Source organism: Hyaena hyaena, unplaced genomic scaffold (assembly GCF_003009895.1).
Source record: "Hyaena hyaena isolate Hyena2069 unplaced genomic scaffold, ASM300989v1 scaffold_218, whole genome shotgun sequence".
Taxonomy (NCBI): domain Eukaryota; kingdom Metazoa; phylum Chordata; class Mammalia; order Carnivora; family Hyaenidae; genus Hyaena; species Hyaena hyaena.
The window spans coordinates 2,415,633-2,437,402 of NW_024080851.1; the positions used below are offsets into that span (position 1 = coordinate 2,415,633).

Consider the following 21,770-nt stretch of genomic DNA (forward strand, 5'->3'; position numbering starts at 1 on the left):
TTTGTCTACTTTGAAAGCTGCTGCCCGAGAGTCAGACTTCTGATTTAGCACACATCTGTGGCTGAGCCTCCCTCGGGGATACCGCCAGGCCTCGGCACACGGTCAAGCACTGGAACCACGAGGAGCACAGAAGGTGCTTGGGCAATCATGACGGTCTGAGAGCACCAAGAGCTTGGCTTGTGCTGAACAATAAGGTTCATCCCCTTCACAAGACCCCCTCTCACCCCCCCATCAGGCCTTGGAGACGTGGCTGTTTTATCTAATACACAGAAACCAACAGAGTCAAGGAAAAGGAACAGAGGAATATATTCCAAACCAAAGAACAAAACTCTGGAAATAGCCCTTCATGATACGGAGATTAGTGACTTACCTGATAAAAAGTTCAAAATAATGGTCATAAAGATGCTCACTGAGCTCAGGAGAATAATGCATGAACACATGAGAATTTCAGCAAAGACATGAAAACTATCAGAAAATACCAAACATAAACCACAGAGCTGAAGAATACAGTAACAGCACTGGGACACCGCCCCCCCCCCCCTTCCCCGCAGGGTTCGGCAATAGATTACATAAAGCTGACTTGGATAAATCACTGGATTCTCCTCCTGAAACCAATATTGCACTGTATGTTAATCAACTAGAATTTCAATTTTAAAAAAATTTTTTAAGCTGACTTGGGGGCACCTGAGTGGTTCAGTCAGTTGAGCATCTGATTCTTGTTTTCAGTTCAGGGTTATGGGACTGAACCCCATGTCAGGCTCTGCACTGAGCATGGAGACTGCTTAGGATTTTCCCTCTTCCTCTGACCCTCTCCCCAGCTTGTGTGCGCACTCTCTCTCTTAAAAAAAACAAACAAAAAGCTGACTTAAAGACAGTACAATGGGATTCATCCCAGTTAGAGGAGCCAAAAGAAAAAAGTGAAAAGATAGCTTTAAGAGGCTTATAGGACACTATTCATGTGGGCCAAAATGTACATTATGGGGTCCCAGAAAGAGGAGAGAGAGAAAGCTTATTCGAAGAAATAATGGCTGAAAACTTCCCTAACCTGGGAAAGAACTAGCTATCCTGGTCCAGGAAACCCATAGAGTTCCCAATAAGATGAATTCAAAGAAACCCACATTAAGACACACTTTAATTAAGTTGTCAAAAGTTAAGGACAACGAGAGAATATTAAAAGCAGTAAGAGAAAAGCAACTTGTTACATACAAGGGAACCTCCACCTCCCATAAGACCATCAGCAGATTTCTCAGTAGAAACATTTTAGGCCATAAGAGGGTGTCATGCTATTTTCAAAGCGCTGAAACAAAGAAAAAGAAAAAAAAAAACCTGGCAGTCAAGAATACGATACCTGGCAAAGTCGTCCTTCAGAATTGAAGCAGAGATCAAGAATTTTCCAGAAAAACTGAATGAGTGCACCACCATTAGACCAACTTTACAAGAAATACTAAAGGGACTTCAAGCTGAAACAAAAGGATGTTAATTAGTAACAGGAAAGCATATGAAAGTATATTTATTACTGGTAAATGTTAATACCTAGTTAAGTTCAGAATACTCTGATATTGTAATGGTGATAAGCAAATCACCTATCAACCTATAATTCACTTATAATAAAGATTAAAGACAAAGGTATGTTAATGGATACAGCACGTAAGGAGATGTAAATTGTGATATCAAAACCAAAATGTTAGGGGTGGGGGATAAAAGTGTAGAACTTTAGTATGTGTTCAAAGTTATTATGGACCTAAAATAGACTGTTAAAACTATGTAACCCTCATGGCAACCACAAAGTCAAAGTCTGTAGTGGATACAGAAAAGATGAATCTAAGCATAACACTGCAGCAAATTATCAAATCACAGACCAAAAGAGGAAGGAACAAAGGAATTGCAAATCAACAGAAACAATGAACAAACTAGCAATATTAAGACCGAATCTATAAGACCGAATCTATTAAAAAAATTTTTTGTTAATTTATTTTTGAGAGAGATTGTGAGCAGGGGAGGGTCAGAGAGAGAGGGAGACTCAGAATGAGAAGCAGGCTCCAGGCTCCGAGCTGTCAGCACAGAGTGTGACACAGGGCTCGAATCCACGAATCGCAAGTTCATAACCTGAGCCAAAGTTGGATGCTTAACCGACTGAGCCCCACAGGTGTCCCAATAAACATTTTTAAAATAGGCAATCTAGGGGCGCCTGGGTGGCTTAGTTAAGCGTCCGACTTCCGCTTAGGTCATGATCTCGTGGTTCGTGGGTTCGGGCCCCGCGTCAGGCTCTGTGCTGACTGCCAGCTCGGAGCCTGGAGCCTGTTTCAGTCTGTGACTCCCTCTCTCTCTGACCCTCCCCTGCTCACACTGTCTCTCTCTCTCTCTCCTAGAAATAAAAATATTAAAAAAATAAAATAGGCAATCTACAGATTCAATGCAGCCCCTATCAAAATTCCAATGGCATTTCTCTCAAAATGGAAAAAATAGTCCTAAATTGTATATGGAATCACAAAAGACCATGAATAGCAAAGCAATCCTGAGAAAAAAGAACAAAGCTGGAGGCATCACACTCCATAAGTAATCAAAAACGCTATTATTGGGGCACCTGGGTGGCTCAGTCGGTTAAGCGTCCCACTTCGGCTCAGGTCATGATCTCACAGTTCATGGGTTCGACCCCCGCATCGGACTCTGTGCTGATAGCTCAGAGCCCAGAATCTGCTTCGGATTCTGTGTCTCCCTCTCTCTCTGCCCGTCCCCCGCTCGCTCTCTGTCTGTCTCTCAAAATAAATACATTAAAAAAAAAAAACCATTATTGGCATAAAAACAGACACATAGACCAATGGAACAGAACAGAGAACCCAGAGATAAACCCACACATCATGGTCAATTTGTTTATGACAAAGGACCAAGAATATACCATGGGGCAGGACTTTCTCTGCAACAAATGGTGTTGGGAAAACTGGACAGCCACTAGATATTTGGAACAGTGCTGATGAGAGTCTGGGCTTATTTAAATCCCAGGGAGAACGTTGATTGTATTGTCTGGGCAGGAGTTAGATCACTTGCCTTCTGCTGCTGTCTTGTGCCCATTCCCTGTGTGCAGTGTTACTAGTCAGGTCGGTCCTGTGTCTGTGCAGACAGTGGTCAGCATAGGGCCTGTGGTGCACATCTGCAGTCAGATCCCACAGGTGCCAACGGCAGACAGCCCAGAACTACACTGGATCTCTCACCTAATCTCCTTCCTCTCCATGCTTGCCCTGCCACTTCAAAGCTCCCTGGGGCCTTCCTCCCAAGACCTCTGGCCAGAAATCTGGGGCCTCAGTTTCCCCACCCTGCTGCACAGTGCCTGCGGCTGCACCCAGGCCTCAGGGCTGAGTAGCTGCGGCACATGCCTCTGGTTGGAGGGCAGCCTGCGCTGCCATCACGATACCACCTGCACGTTCTTACGCAGGATCTGGGGTGGGGAGGAAGGGAACGTTGGGAGATAGCCCCACCCCTGACCTGCAGGGGCTTCATTTCTGCTCCTCAGACCAGAGGGATTCTCTGGAGTGCTTTCCCTGCACACTGGGGTGCACTGCCAGGTGTAGAGCTGGGCAATCCTGGAAATAAAAATGGTGAAGTCACCGCTGTTTCGTGGAACTTCGATTCCCACCTCCTTGCATCATCCATCTGCTGTTCCTTCTCCCTGCTCCCCGACATCTGCTCTCTGCGTCTGTCTAGGACTCACAGCTGCACCCAGGATGCTCCCTCCACCTCTCCAGGACCACCCTGTGAATACAGCAGCCCCCTAGCTCCCTTCTCTGTGGCCTCGTCACCACCCAATGGCCAGGCCAGGCGTGGTGCCGCCAGTGTCCGCTCACTGAGATGCAGGCCCCCTCGGGCAGGGCCACACTTGCCCCCTGCAGCACCCCCAATGCTTGAGCCACCCAGGCACAGCGGATGGACCAGCTTGCACAGCACATGCTTGTGGAGTGAGTCATAGTCTGCAGCACAGAGGCCAGGACCCTCTGCTCCTAGCTCCTCCAGGCAGAAGCCTCCCTAGTCCTGCAGCCTCTCGGCGGGCACCCCGTCTGCACCCCAGGCCAGGCTGTTTCCTTCAACAGGGTCCCTGCTGCCACCACTGCCTCCAGACAGCTTCTCACAGCTGCAATGACTTTAAAGTACGGCCATGCTTCAAACTCCCCTGTGACCTGTGTCAGGGTCCAGCCCCTCATGCCCCCCTGGCACACACCTGTCTGCTCTCCTGTGGGAACCTGCTCCTCTCTGGCCCCTCTGCCTGGAACGCTGGCCCCCAGAACTCAGTCATGGCTGAGTCCTTTGCCTCCTGCTGCACCTGTAAGGGGCTGTCTCTACCCCTTTACTTCCCCTCCCATCTCCCTACACCCCTTCACTCATCCCTAGAAGCCTGGAGGAACTAGAACAGCTGCTTGTACCGGCCTTCTCGCCGACAGGAGCCTGAGCTTCCTGCCTGGGGCCTGGTCAGTGGTTAAGGGGACAAAAAGTTGGCCATATATAGGAGATGTGGCTTTAACAGGGGTAGAGCTGGAGCAGCAGAACCTATGTGTGGCACTGTCAGGAGGGGGAGGGGGACTGCCCATGGCAGGTGGGGTTGGGCAGCCTCCATGTTAGGAGCCCAGAGCTGGGAGGCTCTCCCCGAAGTGGACGGCAGGGATGGAGGGAAGCATGTCAGGGCCAAGTCTCAGTGTAGTAGCTGACCTACTACTGCTAGTCTCCTGCTCACCCTTTTCCATTTTCAGAAGTGTGATTGGGTGAGGGTGTGGTCACCGGGGCAGGCTCCCTCATGAGGGCGCAGCCCTTGCCCCTGAGGCCTCCGTCTTCCAAAATTGGAATGCAGAAGTCGTATTGGGCAGGCCCCTGGCACCACCCTCAGCCCACTTCTGGGTGCTCTTGCTTAGCTGGGCATAAACCCGGCAACCAGTGCCTCTGGTCCTGGGATCCCTGGGGAGCATGACTCGCATTTCTCTTTCTGCTTAGAGGTGGTTTCAGTGGGGAGGGGTGAGCCTAGCTTTGGTGATGGCAGGTGGGGGGGAAGAGGGGATGGCAGACGTGCACCAGAGCTTGACCAAAGGACCCAAGAGGAAACAAGGGCACCCTCTTCTTTCTTCTGGCCCAGCCCTTCCACCTCCCCAGGTTATCTTGGAAATAGCTCTGCCCGCTTGGCCTTGACCTGTTGCCCACACTGCTGCCTGCTGCTCTCCCTGCAGGGCTGGACCTCTCTCCTCAGGGCTTCGGTTCCCACCAGCTCCCTGGCTCTGCCCACAGCAACCTGACCTTTCATTACTCCCCACCCCCTCCCGTCTGGGGACTTGTGGAGATGATGTCACAGCTCCTCCCAGTCCAGCCATCAGCCACAGGCTCTCACAAGGCCTCATTCTGTGGGCAGGGCCTGTCAGAGCAGCGGGACGTGGGGAGGAAGTCCAGTACTCCTAAGAAAAGCCAGTATGTGGCCCTCACACCCGGGTGAGCAGTCGAGCCACTAGGGGAAGGAACTTCTGGCAGCTCACACACATGCACATGTGTACAGGCAACAAGCACCAGATATGGGCACGTGTGTACATGCAACACAGCAGGCATGCACATGTGTGCACACATTCATGTGCATGCATGCACACATCTCCTGGCTCCCCTTTACATGGGCCAGTTTCCTCACTGAGATGCAGGCATGTCCCCACTTGTGTTAACAAGGACCAGAGGATTGTGCCTCCATTTGAGTGTCAGCCCCCCTGGGACAGAGGAGTCCTCCTCTGGAGACCCCCTCTACTCCTGCCAGCCCTCCCCCGCTCAGGTTTGTTGGGTCCCTTGACTTGTGCCCTGCACGCCGGGTCCTGCTCAGCAGCCCCACCCAGCCCAGGCAACAGTGGCTGGTGGGGCTATTTTAAGTTCGGTTCTGTGCCTGCCCTCCCCCCAGGCTTTGCTACTGGCCACCTGCCGCCGCCTGTCCGGCCTGGAATGCTGACTGGCAGTTGGCCAGGGTGGGGGCTGGGGACAGACTGTTATAAAACTGGGTGCACCTGGGAGGCGGCTGTCCCTGTCTGGAGCCTGCCACGGTCGCCAACACCACCACCATGTCCACCCACCGCCTTGTGATGGTTCGGCACGGTGAGAGCACCTGGAACCAGGAGAACCGCTTTTGTGGCTGGTTCGATGCAGAGCTGAGTGAGAAGGGGGCCCAGGAGGCCAAGCGGGGCGCCGAAGCCATCAGGGACGCCAAGATAGAGTTTGACATCTGCTACACATCGGTGCTGAAAAGAGCCATCCGCACCCTCTGGACCATCCTGGACAGCACAGACCAGATGTGGCTGCCTGTGGTGCGCACCTGGCGCCTCAACGAGAGGCATTATGGGGGCCTCACAGGCCTCAACAAGGCAGAGACAGCCGCCAAACACGGGGAGGAGCAGGTGAAGATCTGGAGGCGCTCCTTTGACATCCCGCCACCCCCCATGGATGAGAAGCACCCCTACTACAGCTCCATCAGCAAGGTGGGCTTCTTGGGGCACCAGGGGCAGGTCTAGGGCAGGGGTCCCAGGGATGGCAGCTGGGGTGAGGGGTCTGGCTTTCTGGGGATAAAACAGCAGTGTGGACACCCCCAGGAGCGTCGGTATGCAGGCCTGAAGCCTGGAGAGCTGCCCACGTGCGAGAGCCTGAAGGACACCATCGCCCGGGCCCTCCCTTTCTGGAACGAGGAGATTGCTCCCCAGATCAAGGCTGGCAAGAGAGTGCTCATCGCTGCCCATGGGAACAGCCTGCGAGGCATCGTCAAGCACCTGGAAGGTGAGGCCTAGCTCGTGGGGTGTGCACAGAGGTGGGGGGGTACATGCCCTTGAATTAGTCAGGCCCCAACTTCTCAGGTCAGCCAAGTAACCCGTGTGGTGGAGGCAGCTGTGCAGACAGGAGTCCCCAGGGTGGGGACTTCAAACTGAATTGAACTGAGAAGCCACTTTAAGAAAAAAAAAAAAAAAAAAGCTTTGTAAAATGTCTCACTTGTTTGTGTACAATGACTTTCCTTCTAAAGACTGTGGGTGAAGACATCTGGCACCACTGACCTAAGGTCCAGGCCCTGCACAGGGGCTTCCTGGACACAAGCCTGGGCAAGAGAAGGAAGGCCATGCCCAAGGACACCCAGCTGGGCAAAGGCAGGGCCATCTGACTCCACATTTACTGTGTGACCCTGGTCAAGTCACTTCACTTGTTGGATCTCACCCTCTCTGGTTTTGGGGGGGTGCTCATGGGGCTCCTCCCAGTACTGCTTGCCATTGGACATGAGGCCCAGGGCAGGGTCCCAGCTTACACCCATGCCAGGCAAAGGTAAGACCAGTCCAAAGAAGGGTGCAGGGTTTGGAGCAGCGCTAGCCAGGGGTCTTATAGCTGGGTCCCCCCACCACTGCATGCATGCTTCTCCACTGAGGCCCCTCTGATACCTTAGACAGTTGCACAGACCCTCAGGAGTCTAAACATCCAAATGGCCTTCAAGCTTGTGGGGATTGTGAAAGGGACAGACGGCAGGCAAGGTGTGAGGTTCCAAACCTCCTGCTTTGGGGGTCGATGGGCAGCTGGCCAGAGCACAGACAGGCCCCTGAGGACTGGCTAGCCCCAGCCCACCCTCCCCAGGACGCTGGGTCCTCACACTGAGTGTTAAGACCATCTTGTCCGCCTTCCAGGGGCCCCATCTGGGAGGGAAGCATGGAGGCCTTTCTCCCACTGCCTGGAGAACATTTCCTTAAGTCACGCTGAGGGGGTGGGGTGTCAGGCACAGCAAAGGTCGAGCTGCTATTCCAGGCCAGGGGCTGTGGAGGCAGGCAGGGTCAGGTTTCCCTGGGAAACCGTGCCCTTTATACCCAGCAGAGCCTCCCTCCACCTTGGCCACCAGAGCCCTTTCTCACAGTCCCTCCAGCACATTTGTCAGGAGCACCCCTGCTCCTGATGTCTACAATTTAGAAGCCGAACATCCATCTATCTGGCCAGAGGAGTCCAATGGCACTGCCCCAGGTCAACAGCAGCTCCAAGCTGGGGGTGCAAGGTCCCTGTTCACCCTGGCTACTTCTGCAGGGTGCTCCATCTCTCACTTCTGGCTTGACCTTCCCCAAGCACATTTTTGTGGCAGTAATGCTGGGGGTGTGAGGGCTGACGCCTGGCTGAGCCAGCTCTGTGGCCCTTAAAGGTCATGGGGCCAGCTGAATGTGAGAGCAGGCAGCTGCCTGGCAGACAGGCCAGCAGGAACTAAGGACCCTGTTCCCCCGGTCCAGGCATGTCAGACCAGGCCATCATGGAGCTGAACCTGCCCACGGGGATCCCCATCGTGTACGAGCTGGACCAGGCACTGAAGCCCACCAAGCCCATGCGCTTCCTGGGTGATGAGGAAACCGTGCGCAAGGCCATGGAAGCCGTGGCTGCCCAGGGCAAGGCCAAGTGAGGAGTGGGCTTCTGGCAATAAAGGCACTTCCTCCCACCACCTGAGTCCAGTGTGGCTCCAGATGCCTGGCTCCCAAGGCCTTCAGCTGGGGGTTCAACAGCCCTCCCCACCCACCCCCATTTAGGTGCAAGGGCCCCAGGAATCAGGGGCAGGAGGCTGGTCCCCAACCTGGGCTATCGGGTAACTTCTAACAAGCCCCATGGCGACCCTAAAACCCGAACAGCCACTTGGTGACCTTGCTCTACGATCTCGGTGCCTGGAGTCACTCAGGTGTCTCTACAATGAGCAGGGACTGCATTCAAGACAGCATCACTTCATGGCCACCTTCCCGCAGACGGGGTGTCCTCTACTGTCCCTGCAGCCCCAGGGACCAAGCCTCACCTCCCAGGCATCCCCATGTCTGAGGACAAGCCCACAGCTGGTCTTGAAGTCTGTGACCCTGACTCATGGAGCCTCCAAAGCTGGATGGGCCTTGTCTTCATGATGGAGAATCTGGGATGTGGTAAGGCCTGCCTGCAACAGCCTGAGGGACAGATGAGGGCCCAGTGGTCCCCTCAGCTCGGCCTGTGCCCCACGCTGATTCCACCCAGCACCCGCCTGAGCACAAGGAACCATAATCTGCGGCATTAGGGGGGTGCCGGGCACCTCACTCCATGCACATGTGCACACAGGCTCAGCTCCCTGCAGGCACAGGGTCCCGAGAGCAGGGAGGGCAGCCCTTCGGCTCCTCCCAGAGAACTGAAATCCAAGAGGCTGACTGTGGTCACAGCTTCATGTTTATGCCTCTCCCAGGTGGCTGTCTGCCCAAGGTCTGAGGGTGCATGTGCACACACACACCTGCACACGCACCCCCAGACACCCAGGAGGGGATCTGTTTCCACACGGGGGCATTCGGGCCACAGCAGGGCAGGTCAGAACTGGGGCCTGTGCGGGGCAATTTTCATCTGAAAGCGACAGGCCAGGACAGCCGGGGCTGGACAGCAGGCACAGGCCGAGGCCAGTGTGAGGGGGTGTGGCACACAGAGGGACCTGTGTTTGCAGACAGTCCCATCCTTCCCTCATACTCTCAGAGCGGGGCATGCTCAGCCCCGGCAGAGGGACAGAACTGAGGCACAGGGCAGGTTCCAGAAGGAAGATCTGACCTGCCCAAACTGTCACGGCCCCTGGGACTTTGGTCATGAACTCTAAGTTCACTGTTCCCAAGGGTCACTAACAGCTATAACCACCACTCTTCAGAGCCAAGAGGAAGAGGAGATAAAGGCAAATACCTCTGCTCAGACCACCCATCTTGCTAGTGCACTCCTCAGGCAGAGGCCACTGAGGGACTGGCCATGGGTAGGGCTTGGCTCAGTGTCCTCTGTGGGGTTCAAAGGCCAGGCTGGTGGGGTGGAGGTGGGGGGGGGCGGCGCGGGAGCTGCTGGAAGCAGGTTTGGGAATCAGCTGCACTGAGGCGTCTGCGAAGGCCCAAGGGCTCATCTTCTTTGGGGGTCCCATTCCTGGAGGACTGCCAAGTGGCTCTCACGCCACGCACGCCATGTCCCCCGGCCAGAAGGAAAGCACGCCTGGGTGGGGAAGGGGAGGATGGCCTCGCAGCGGCCAGCGGTGGGGGGGTCCTCACTCAATGAGCTCCACGTAGTTGGCAGGAAACATGCCAAAGTGGCCGTCAGGCCCGTAGCCACGCCACCAGCCCTCATCGATCACCTCGATGCCCGTGATGAGATTCTCAGGGTCAAAGGAGATCTCAGTGTCGTCGGCTGCAGAAGGGTGAGCCGGTGCTGGAGCTGGGGTGCCTGGGCCCCAGCCCCCCACCTGTTCCAACACCACACAACAGCTCCTCCCCCACCCCCCGCCCCCCCAGGGCCTCCACCCAGGCTCACTCGGGACCCAGCATCCACCATGCACCCACCCCTCTGGTCACACCTTCAGGCTTCAGTGGGGCGCTGGCAGCCGGGATTCACACAACCAGACATCGGGCAGCTGCCCAGAGGGCACGTGAAGGCCCGGGCTGTGTGGGAATCCACCCCATTCTCCCCTCACCCTTCTGTCCCCCCCAAGAAAGCCCCCAAGGCCTGTATCCTGATGTGGGGCCCTGCAGTCTGAGCACATTACCTGCCTGGTAGTCGTACAGGGCCCGGGCACAGAGCCCCTTCCCGCTCAGCCCTGGGTAGTGGTCCACATGCTCAGAGCCAGCATCTTGCTGCTGCACCTGCCCAAGGACGGAGAGAAGAGGAATCTGGGGTCCTAGTTACCAGTTCTCGCACAGAAAGCAGGGGCTGCCATCGCCCCACCACCCCAGCGATGCTCCCCAACTTGGGGCCTCCCACATGGCAGAGTGTGCCAGACAACTTCTCGCCCGGGGCTGCTCCAAGATTAAACAAGATAACCCGCATGGGGCGCGCCATCAGAAAGTCAGGCATCCCACAAGTGGTATGGCTGAGGAGGGTGTTTCTGGTAACATGGCCTCCTCACAACCACACTCCACTGCAGGGGACCCACCATCGGGGGCTCCTCATAGAGGGTCTCCTGCTCTGGGGGCTCCTCGTACACAGCCTCCTCCTCTTCCGCTTGCACCAGACACGGCGGTGTGCTGGGCGCCAGCTCCTCACGGAGATCTGCATGGGAGGGTGCAGCTCACTCTGAGCCCATGGAGGGGAGGACCCCGCAGTGTCTCTGCCGCACCCAAACCCTCAGCCTCCCATGGGTGGCCAAGTGCCTTGCCTGGCCTGGGCCCTGAGGCGGCATGGACGGGCTCCCTGCTGAGCTGGGTCTCTGGTTGGGTGAACTGCTTCTGCAGGAAGGGGCTCCGCAGTTTGCCTGCAGACCAAGGGCAAACACACGAGAGCTGACAAAGGGGAAGAAGGAACAGTCTCCACTGTTTCGGGCCCTGCACTGGTGGGCCTGTCCTGGGACAGTGGCCATCACAGAGAGTGAATGGGGACATAGAACAGTTGCAGAAACACCACAGTGTGGGCGCACAGATGTGCACACACACGGCGCAGTCCTGGGTCCTCAGGGGCCAGAGAGCGCCCTCAGAGGACAGAGGCTCCTGGGGCCAGCTATGAACCAACATGCAAGCTGTACCACGAGTTTATGGGGTCAGGCCGGAGGGTCTCCCCTCTGAAGCCACACATGGCCCTTCCCTTCTAGATCTCTGAGAGGCGAGGCTGAGGGCAGGGAAAAGACACCTGAGGCCCAGGCTCCCCTCTCAGAAACTGCTCTCAAGAGCACGGGTTCTCCCTGCTCACTGTGTCTGTCACACTCTGACACATCTGTTGCCACCTCGGGGGACCCTGCACTGGGACCCCAGGACCCCTTGGCTGGCCCCCACTGAAGGGCTAGGGCCAGAGAGGGAAGGCTTACCTGGCTGGGGGCTGGAGATGGATGTGGTGGACAGGGCCCTCTCCTTCTGCTTGAAAATGTCCCGTGGATGTGCTGGCTGCTGACTGCCAGGCTCCTGGGGGGGCGGGAGGAGAGCATCCGGCAGTGAGCAGGGGCCCAGGAGCCATGAGAGGGGCTCCCTGGCCTCGTCTTAGACGCCTGCTTCTGCCCTTCACGCTCATCTCCACCACCACCTCAGACGTGCCCATGTGCGCCCTCGGCTCCACTCTGCCTAAATGGCCACAGGACCCTCCCAGGGACCGCCGCGTTACTGGACAGACGAGTCTCACCTGCTCCTGTCTGCTCCCCGAAACAACTTCTGGCTGCTCACACGTCCTGCTGGGAGGGGCACAGGGGGGAGCTGCAGCCCAGTCGCCTGCTTGGGACCCTCCCTCCACCCAGCCTCTGGGCCCTCACCTCTGGGGCGCAGCCTCACTGCCCTGCTCCTCCTGATAGCGCTGCTCCCTGCGGGCGGCCTCACGTAGCTCCCGCTCTCGGCGCTCCTGCTCCAGCCGCTGCCGCTCCTCCTCCGCCCGCCGCTTCTCCTCCCGCCTGCGGTTCTCCTCCTCCTTCTGCGGGGAGAGCCATGCCCACAGCCCACTCAGCACCCATGCCGCAGGCACACCTGCTCCCTCTCCCCAAGTCCACCCTAGAGTTCTTGCGAGTGCCGCCTTGGGGGTATGCGGCCTGAGTGCAGGAGTGAGGGTAATTGCCCGCAAGCCCTGTCAGCCTCAGTCTGACAGCCTGTAAACGGGCACTAACAGAACACATGTCCTAGGGGCTCACTGTGAGAAAAACCGAGGAAGAGAGAGGAAGCACTCAATCTCTGCGAAGGGCACTCACCTCTGCTTTGGCCCAGAAGCTGTCTTTGCCAACCTTTTTGATCTCAGACATGGCGTTGGTCTTCTGGTACACGGAGCCCTGCAGAGGACAGAGGATTCCCCACGGGACCACCCGCAGGACACTAGCGACAACCCTTAGGACGGCGCCTGGCAGGGGCACTGGCCCAGGGCCTCTCAAGACCAGAACCAAGCTGGCCCGATGGCCCTGGAAACCACCAGGCAATGAAACTTTCAACCCCTCGGCAACACTGAGGGGGTCTCTGGCTGCACCAGGCCGCTGTGGATGGAGGCCAAGCAGGTTCTGAGGCCGGCGTCTGGCCTGGGGCCATTTCTAGGAGGCTGGTCCACCAGCCACAGGTAGCTGACTGCACTGGACAGCACCCGGGAATCTCCAATGACTCCAGCTGGGCATCAGGGGACTGGGCCCCTCAACCTGGCGCCAGGACTAGAGGCCAGCAGGTGTGTCTGCCCATCCACCACCTGAAGTTCCTCTGCGGTGGCCCCCATCCGGGGCTGTGCAGGACACACTGGTGCTGTGGCCTCGGGGAGGACTGCACTGCCCCTGCAGAGAGCCTCCGAGCACAGAGCCAGTAAGAAGGTTCCAAACAGCCGGTGGACCAGACAGCGTCGAGGGCTGCTCCTCATGGCCACTAGCGCCTGCCCCACTAGGGGTAGCTCCCACTGCTGTCGGCCATGGGGACACCACCTGCACCTTGATCTGGCTCCGGGACCGGAAGCCAGGTAGGCAGAAGCCCAGCCCCATGAGGGATAAACCATCCAGGGTGGGTGCAGCCAATCTGGACAGGGCAATTGCAGGCCTCCCGCCCCACTGCCCACCCAGGCAGCACTCACCACTGGGGCCTGGGGGCCCGTGTCCTGGAAACGGCCGCTCTCCCTGTGGAAGGCATAGTTGGCACCCGAGGCTCTGGCCACCTTCTGCATGATGCATTCAGGCTCCACGTCCTCCTCGGCCCTCGCGTTGATCGTCACATGGGCCCCCTACAGCAGGAGAGCGCTCAGGAGGTGCAGCTCCAGGAGAGGACAGGACGCACACTGCAGTCCGCACGGCACAGACAACTGACGCCAAGGCTCAAGGGCAGGGGCCCTGCTGGGAATCTAGGCACACTCTGCTCACAGCTGACAAACCACCCTGAGGCAAACTTGTACCTGTCCCAGTGCGGGCACGAGGTCTTTGCCCTCTGTGGCACTGGCTACAGCTTGTTTCATGTGGGGCACGCTCTCTGCCCAGGCGTTAAACAGCTTTTTTCTCATGAACAAAAGCAAACTTTAAAAAGAGTCTGGGGGCGCCTGGGTGGCTTAGTCGGTTAAGCGTCCGACTTTCGCTTAGGTCATGATCTCGCGGTTCGTGGGTTCGAGCCCCGCGTCGGGCTCTGTGCTGACTGCCAGCTCAGAGCCTGGAGCCTGTTTCTGAGTCTGTATCTCCCTCTCTCTCTGACCCTCCCCTGCTCATGCTGTCTCTCTCTCTCCTAGAAATAAATAAAAATATTTAAAAAAATAAAAAATAAAAAAATAAAAAGAGTCTGGAAACTCATTTTCTACAAAAAGCAAGACGCTGACTTCTCCTTGAGAAGTGCAATCCATGACCTCACACACTGTTAGTATACACTAATAAGCTTGGGATCCTCTTTCAGCTCCTAGAAGAGAAAGCTAGGCACATCTGGAGGAGCACTGGCAGAACCTGAAATCCAAATGCTGAGTCTCTTTGCCGGTAACCAAAGAGATGCATAAAGTTACCCGACAAGCAAACAACAAACACTTTTGGCACTGAAGGAGGTGCCTGGGCACACACACTGTTCTCCTCCAGATCCCAGCAACAGTCACAAACTAGCAGAACCCAAGCCCTGCCCTGCCCCAGGACCAGCTCCAGTGTGTTTCTCTGTGCTCAAAAAGGACAGTCATTCATCCTTCCTCCCCACTGAGGCCAGCCTGCTGGTGGCTCTGGCCGCAGTGTGGCTTCCCGAGCACCTGCTGAACAACAGTGCAGCAGTACAAGAGTACTCAAGTCCAGACAGAGTACTAGGGCGTAGGACACACTTCCAACTCTGGCTGCCATTCCTGCTCACATACACCCAGGGGCCTGGGGGCCTGGCGAACTCTGTGAGGCCCTCAGGGAGCAGCCCTCACCTTCAGAAAGCTGGCCATGGTGCTGACGTGGTTGGCACATGCTCCCTTCCGCACGTCGTTCACACCCTCTCCAGTCTGCAACACAACACACCCAGCATGACTCACCAATCCCTCCCCCCGCCCTGCCCCCTGAAGCAGCTGCCTTCCCTGGGGACCCAGTGGCATCCCTGTGTCCCAGAAAAGACAAAGCTGGGACTCTAAAGCAGAGGACTAGGCAAGGCCCATACCTCCAAGTCAGGGAGGTTCTTGATGCAGGATGACTACCAGCTTCCATGGGCAGGGGTCAGCTGAGAACTTTCTACTCCCACCCACTGGTCCTGTGTTCTGGGCCTTCTCCAGGGCCCCTGGTCCCTCAGGATGACTACTCTGAAGGGGACAGAGACAAGGGATCCCATGACTGTTTGTACTCCATTTTGCAGGAATAATTCTGGGCTTGGGGGAGAGGGACTGGGGATTCTGCGCTGGCCAGGCCCCCGTTATCCTTTGGGCCACAATGACTTAATCCACTGTTCTGTTCATTCACCACCTCTGTGCTGCCCTGAAGTCAAGTCCTTCTCTGCTCCAGAAGAGAAGGCAGAGGCAAGAAGGAAAGGGAGTTCTTCTGGGCCACACCTGGATGAAAACTGACAGCCCTCAGTTCCACATACCCAGTTGATGAGGACAAACTTGGGCAGGCCGGAGTTGGGGTCCTTCACCCTGCAGAAGCCGTACATCACCTTCCCGCTGTTGAGCTCCTCCACCATCTCCTCCAGGCCTCCCTCTGCAGCAGGTCACAAGGAGGTGAGGGGCCTCACACCTGCTGCCTGTCCTGGCGCACTGTCCACCAGGAGACGAAACTCACACTGGCTCTAAACCAGGGGTTCTCAGTGTCACCTGGGTCAGAATCGGATTCCTGGGCCTGCCCCCACTGAGTTGACTTAAAGGAGCTGGGTGGGGCCCAAGATCTGCATTTGTGACAAGGACCTCAGGTGATTGTTTTTTTTAAAGATTTATTTTTGAGAGAGAGCGGAAGCGGGGAAGCAGCAGGGAAAGGGGGGGACAGAAGATCCTAGGAGGGCTCTGCACTGACAGCAGCGAGCTCACGCAGGGCTCAAACCCACGAGCCATGATGTCATGACCTGAGCCGAAGCTGGACACTCAACCGACTGAGCCACCCAGGTGGCCTAAGGACCTCAGGTGATGTTTTACATTACACCAGTCTAAAAACCATTCCTATACAAGCCCCAGTTAATTCTGTAAGTAAAACTATCATATCTGCTACAAATTGGGCATCAGGCTTCCAAACGGAGAGTCTGCAACGACCTTGCCATTGTCTGGACCTACCGAGGGCTCTGGAATAGGCCTGCTGGGAGTCACCTGCTCTAGCTACGAGTCTACTCAGACTCCAGGGCCACCAAGAGGGTCCTGAGGAGGTGGGAACGTCCCACAGTCACACTCAGGCTCAGTTCTTAGATCCTCCATGTGAGGCAAGGGAGAGATGGGGGCACAGGAGTGAGGCGTCCTCAGCCATTCTCCTGACACTTGAGGCTGTGGTCCTCATCAGCTGGCCAGGAGCCAGGTCGGGTACTTTAGCTATAGGGCCACAGAGACCTGGGGCAGCCCTGGGCCCCTCCTCAGGGTACACACAGCAGAGCCCTTTGAGCACCACTGGGGGTGGTGCTGGAAATGCAGGCTGCTGAACCCTGCACTTCTCCACTGCCTGAGGTATCACAGTGAGCGGGAGAGCATGGCCAGCAGCAGCCCTTACGAGGGAGGAGCTTTCTAGAACAGGCTCCAGAATCACTCGTGTGGCAAGTAGAGAATGCACTGGTGAGCATTTGCTGGGTAACAAAACTGTGTCCAACTCCCCAACAGTGATGCAACCATGGAAAGGTGGCGGACTCCGATGGCTACCACTCACTCCCCCTGCCCCCCTCCCCCACTGGCCTCCTCACCCCCTTACTTAGTCATACTCACCTCCTGTGCCGGCCACGCGGATGTCATTGCTGTTCCCCTCATAGGTGAAGAGAGCCCTGAAACAAAACACAGGCGAGCTCTGTAGCCAGTGAGCCAGGCGCTATCTGCCCTGGCCACACCCACCAGAGCTCAGCATGACAGTAACACAAGCCCCACGCTGGCCCGTCTTCTTACCTCTCACCCACAGGGACTTGCCCTGAGGGACAAACTTATAAAGGGAAGCCTATGTCTACTGTGAGGGAAACTAGACTGTAAAGTTTGTCTGACTTGATTTTATAGAAGCTCTATGCCCAACGTGGGACTTGAACTCACAATCCAGAGATCAAGAGTCGCATGCTCCACTAAGCCAGCCAGGCGCCAACGCCGTGTTGGAAAGGTTGTTTGATTTTTTTTTAAGTTTTACTTATTAATTTTGAGATTAAGAGAGAATCCCAGGCAGGTTCTGCACTGTCAGCACACAGCCCGACATAGGGCTTGAACCCACGAACCATGAAATCATGACCTGAGCTGAAACCAAGAGTTGGACACTTAACCGACTGAGCCACCCAGGTCCCTTGTTTGATTTGATTTCAACGAAGCTCTATGCCCAACGTGGGGCCTGAACTCATGACCCAGAGATCAAGAGTCACACGCTCTGCCAACTAAGCCATAGGAGGTGCCCCTAAGCTGGAAAGTTTTATGGTAACTGTCTACACATTCATGTGTGAAATACTCACTTGTCTACCAGGTTTTTAAATCTGAGAAAAGATACCTGCGTATTCCCAAACCCAGAGCCCCGCAAGGAGAAGTACATGAGGCATTTCGGAACGTCGCCCAACATCCTTGTGCGTATCTGCTCCGCCTTCTGAAAGCCCGAAGAGTTCGTGGAGCAGGTCTCTCTGGGCTTCAAACTCTTATGAAAAACCCAGAAACCACACAGGCCATGACTCACCATGAAGTCATGCAAATTCCCTTTTTGGAGGAGCCTTAACTCTCCACAGGTAAACTCTAGGCCACCCCTGCATTTTCCTGTAAGAATAATTATTCATTAAGAACCTTGGGAAAGATCTGTTCTCAAAAACTTGAGCCCCAGTGGTGTTGAGAAAATACAGATTTTATGACATGTGGGGCATAGAAAGTTCCTTGACCAGAACAAAGGTTACCCAAGGAGAACATTCTGGAACAGATGGCTTCTCCACAGTCTGCACGCAGCCCAACCATCAACGCCAACTCCGCAAGGAGCTCACCTCCAGGCTGGTGGAGCATGGGGTAGGGATGCTGACCCAGGAGACAGCAAGTCAAAGGCAAACTCTGGTCTCATGTGCCATCTCCCCCTGCTCTGAGCACAGCCCTTCTGTGGCTGGCCAGACAGGGACTCTGGGGTAAAGAGTCTAAAAGGAACCAAACTGGCGTCCACTCAGCTTCCCCAGGGCCTTGCTAAGGCAATGGGCAGAGCTGCCCAGCCTGAGGAAGTCGGAAGAAAGAAAACCCAGGCCCAGAGGGTCTGGTTGGCGCAGGGGACACGTCTCCTAGGAGAGAGACACTAAAAGGAACATGCAGATAAGTGGAAAGGTTGGGGGAGGAGGTGGACATACAGATTCTGGTGGCCGAGTCCCGGCCAGCCTTCTTCCTGGAAGAAGGTTGGATGTCTTGAAGCCACCAAGCCCTGGCTGTGGAAGATGGAAACACTGGACAAGCAAAGAGGGAGCAGAGACTTCTCAGCGCAGCTCTTTCAAGAAGGGACCCAACAGTAGTAAGAGCCAAGCTCCACAACTGCTGCCTGCCCTCCAACTTGACTCCCTCTACCTGGGCTCCAGCCCAAGCCACCTTTTTGAATGTTCCCAGATCAGAGGCTCATTCCCATGTTCAACTGACTTCCATCCTTCTTTCAAATCACCACAGAAAGGCGGTATGCTGGCCTGTGCACAGCACAAGGACTTGCAGCTCAAATCATCCCTTCCAAACACATGTACCAAGAACCTCCTGCTTGTGGTGATGGGCACGAAGCTTCAGATACATCCAAAAAGGTCCTGAGCACGGAATTCACTTTCTAATGGGAGACAAGAAAGAAACACACTGACAAGAATGTGCTGTCAGTCAGTGACATGGGTATAAGAGGTGAACATGACTCTGTCTAGGAGAATAACCTAGGGAAGCAAGAAAAAGATCTGAGATTGGGAGTTGACATGCCTGCCCCCTACCCCACCCAGCTTCGGGTCCCAGCCCAATGCCACCCACTCTCCATGTGAAACCTTTCGTGACCCACCTCCTCTTGCTGATACCCTCTACGGCACTCTGTGCCCTTCCCAGTCCAGTCTCACCCGAGTATTGAACGCACACAGCAGCCCTGCACTGGGGACGGACCGGCCCCACCCTTTCTGGTGAAGAGAAAGGTGACAAGAAAACCATGTGTCTGGAGAAAGTCAAACCAGGAGACAGGAAAATGTGAGTGCATACAGGGATGGCGGAGTCAAGGAAGGACTCTCCAAGCTGAGAAGTCTGGGGAGACCCTCAGGGATGATGAGGAAGGGTGCTCTAGAATGGGGAAGCGGCAGGAGTGAGGACTCTCAGGAGGAACCAGCTCTCTTTGAGGAAGAGAAACACCACAGTGGTGGCAAACAGGTGTGGCCTCAGTGTGGTAAGTGGGAGGGGCAGCTGGAGGGGTCAGGAGCTGGCTGCACAGGGCCTGCTGGCCAAGGTGAGAGGTCTGGGCTTTATTTCACGTGAAACAGGAAGCTGCTCAAGTTTACACACAGAAATACCATGATCTAGAAATTTTTTCAGCTGAGTGGGGCCCTGCCACACATACCTGTTGAGATACTTAATGGCTGTGGCAATGGGAACAGAGGCCAGCTGGTCACATGGTAAGAGGGAAAGAGGCCCAGCACCCTCATCAGGGACAGAGAGGAGGTGGGGAGGGGACGTTTCAGAGCAGGGTGGTGGCAGACAGCTCTGAGAAGAAGCCCAAAGAAAAGCTGGGAACATGGGAGGCCTGAACTGCCAGTTGGGCTGTGGGACATCATCCCCAAATCAGTGGAAACTGAGAATGAAGAGGACCTGGAAGGAAGCCAGAGGGACGGCCAGGAGTCCTTAGGTAAGTCAGCAAGCACTACAGCACATCCTCAGGAGCACACAAGATAGCAAGACCCTAGCTGAGCAGGACTGGAGAGGGACAAAGACGCTCCCAGGTTCCAGAGTCAGGTGGGCTCATGCGGATGTGAAAGGGGGCACTCGCCAATACTGTCAGTAGGGTTTGGAGTAACAGCAAAGGGCTAAGGGCTCTCTGGAAACAGGAGAGAAGTGGAATGGGGGCTGACGTCTAGGAACTCTTAGGAAAATAAGTGCCTGATTTGTGGGTGAACCTCCTAAGCATAATGAAGAAGCGAAAGCAGAGAAATCCCACGGGTTACCAGACACCCTTTCTCACTCATTAGATGTGCTGCAAACAGAGGAGCTGCTTGGCTCCCCTGCAAAAGTGTGCACCAGCCCCGCGCGGGACACCCACATCAACTCTGCCCCAGAGCCTCTGCTGACCCAGGCAGCTTATGTTCCCAAGCTCTCCCCAACAAGACTGAGGGCTGGAGAAAAGGTTAGAATGTTCGTCGTGTCACAACAGCCCACACAGTAAGAAAGCGCTCTGTGTTAGGCACCAGGGAGAGCAGAGAAGAGGAAGCAGTACAGGGGCGCGGAGACTAGCCCTTCACTGCAGCGCGGTCGCCCCCAGGGGGCCCTGACCTTGCCAGGGGCAAGGCTACCAAGGCCGGTCACCTTAGTTCGTCATACTCAGCATATTTCCATAGTACCGGAAGTGCTCAAAACTGGTCAGCGAAAACAATTCAGGCAAAGGGGAAAGGGATAGAGAATGATCGCGCAGCACCCCGGAGTTGCCGCCCAGGGTTACCCTGGAGCCCTCGGACACAGGCTCCCGGTACCGTAAAGCCCCAGCAACTACATGATGGGTACTGGACAGTGACGGCCCACTGGAGGCTGTCACGGGGAGGTGGACGGATTATGGGGTCTCCTTCCAGACAGCGTCGTTTCGTTCGTGTCCGTGCGGCTCAAGCACAGGAAGGATTATTCTCGGAGAAAGGGAGGGTCTGAAATCCACACTCACAGAGCCCGGGGGACCCGAACCCTTGACTTCCTGGCAAGGCTCCTATTCTCAGGCGGGCTCCCGACGCCCAGGGCCCGTCCCTGCAGTGGGCGCTTGGGGAGATGCTCCCACCAACGGCTGCGGAGATCCCCTTTGTGTGCGGACGGTCGTCCGCCGCAGCCTGGCGCGGAAGCCAACATGGAGGCCGGCGGGGGGGAAGGGGGGCGCCGTGGGACCCCCACGCACCGCGGGACTGGCGGGACGGCGGGTGACGAGAGTACGGACGGCATCTCACGGAGCGCGGCGTAGGTGTAGGTGAGGAGGGTGCCCCGGCGCACCCGCGTCCCCTGGCCTCCCGCCCCCGGCCCGGTTCGCTCCCGCCCGACTCCCACCAGTCAGTCGGGGACTTCTCGGTGACCACCCGCACGTAGGCGTCCTGCAGCGCCGGCCCGTTCCTGCTCAGGTTCGCAGCCATGGCCAGCCCTACTGTCCCCGCGCCGCCGCCGCCGCCGCCGCCGCCGCCGCTTCCGGGCCCTGCCCACCCCGGCGGCCTGGAAGCTGCGACTTCGCGGCCGGAAGCCCCGCCCCGGCTGCAGGAAGCCCCGCCCCCGGCCGGAAGCGGAAGCCAAGGGGAGAAGGTGCGGAGAGCTGATAGGAGGTAGGGCGTGTCTTTTGCGTGGCCGAGTGGCTGAGGCTCAGTTTCCTGGCTCCCATAGCTGTGCTCACAGAGGACCGTGCGTTTCTCTCCTCTCTTGTCGCAGTCAGTGCCTTGTTTTAAGAATCGGGCTCACTTTTCCCATGAACCCGGTCTGTGAATGGTGAAGCGTGTATGCATCGATGCGTGCGCGAGTAAACTCGCTGCTGAACCTCCTCCACCTCGCCTGCATTTTGCCCTCTCATTGGTAGAGGACGGGGTACGGAGGGAACCCCGCCGGCTTCCCTGCACAGACAGGCTTCCAGGCTGCCC

At 56.3% G+C, this 21,770-nt stretch overlaps 2 protein-coding genes across 3 annotated transcripts; one reads left to right on the forward strand and one right to left on the reverse strand.

Annotated features, from left to right (window-relative positions):
- Window positions 1-5,963: 5,963 nt before the first annotated feature.
- Window positions 5,964-8,449, forward strand: PGAM2 (phosphoglycerate mutase 2). The gene is made up of 3 exons (XM_039242967.1): window positions 5,964-6,479; window positions 6,591-6,771; window positions 8,244-8,449. Exons 1-3 carry the CDS (start codon window positions 6,066-6,068, stop codon window positions 8,408-8,410), a joined length of 762 nt encoding a protein of 253 aa, XP_039098898.1. The 5' UTR covers window positions 5,964-6,065; the 3' UTR covers window positions 8,411-8,449.
- Window positions 8,450-9,168: 719 nt separating this feature from the next.
- On the reverse strand, window positions 9,169-21,347 carry DBNL (drebrin like). 2 transcript variants are annotated; one of them, XM_039242966.1, is made up of 13 exons: window positions 21,196-21,347; window positions 16,732-16,787; window positions 15,423-15,535; window positions 14,776-14,850; window positions 13,483-13,629; window positions 12,632-12,709; window positions 12,206-12,360; window positions 12,079-12,124; window positions 11,771-11,864; window positions 11,129-11,224; window positions 10,907-11,022; window positions 10,520-10,616; window positions 9,169-10,164 (listed from the first exon to the last, which is right to left on the reverse strand). In XM_039242966.1, exons 1-13 carry the CDS (start codon window positions 21,276-21,278, stop codon window positions 10,025-10,027), a joined length of 1,296 nt encoding a protein of 431 aa, XP_039098897.1. In that variant the 5' UTR covers window positions 21,279-21,347; the 3' UTR covers window positions 9,169-10,024. The 2 variants fall into 2 exon arrangements, with proteins under 2 accessions (XP_039098897.1, XP_039098896.1); XM_039242965.1 differs by having other exon boundaries at window positions 12,079-12,127.
- Window positions 21,348-21,770: the final 423 nt, after the last annotated feature.

Excerpts from the sequence above, each read along its gene's own strand:
- PGAM2 (XM_039242967.1), top strand. The coding sequence starts at position 6,066 with ATGTCCACCCACCGCCTTGTGATGGTTCGGCACGGTGAGAGCACCTGG. Across the intron at positions 6,480-6,590 it reads ACTACAGCTCCATCAGCAAG|GAGCGTCGGTATGCAGGCCT; the intron begins GTGGGCTTCTTG and ends GGACACCCCCAG. Across the intron at positions 6,772-8,243 it reads CATCGTCAAGCACCTGGAAG|GCATGTCAGACCAGGCCATC; the intron begins GTGAGGCCTAGC and ends CCCCCGGTCCAG.
- DBNL (XM_039242965.1), bottom strand. The coding sequence starts at position 21,278 with ATGGCTGCGAACCTGAGCAGGAACGGGCCGGCGCTGCAGGACGCCTAC. Across the intron at positions 13,630-14,775 it reads CCATGGCCAGCTTTCTGAAG|GGGGCCCATGTGACGATCAA; the intron begins GTGAGGGCTGCT and ends CTCCTGCTGTAG. Across the intron at positions 11,023-11,128 it reads CGCCTCAGGGCCCAGGCCAG|ATCTCCGTGAGGAGCTGGCG; the intron begins GCAAGGCACTTG and ends CCTCCCATGCAG.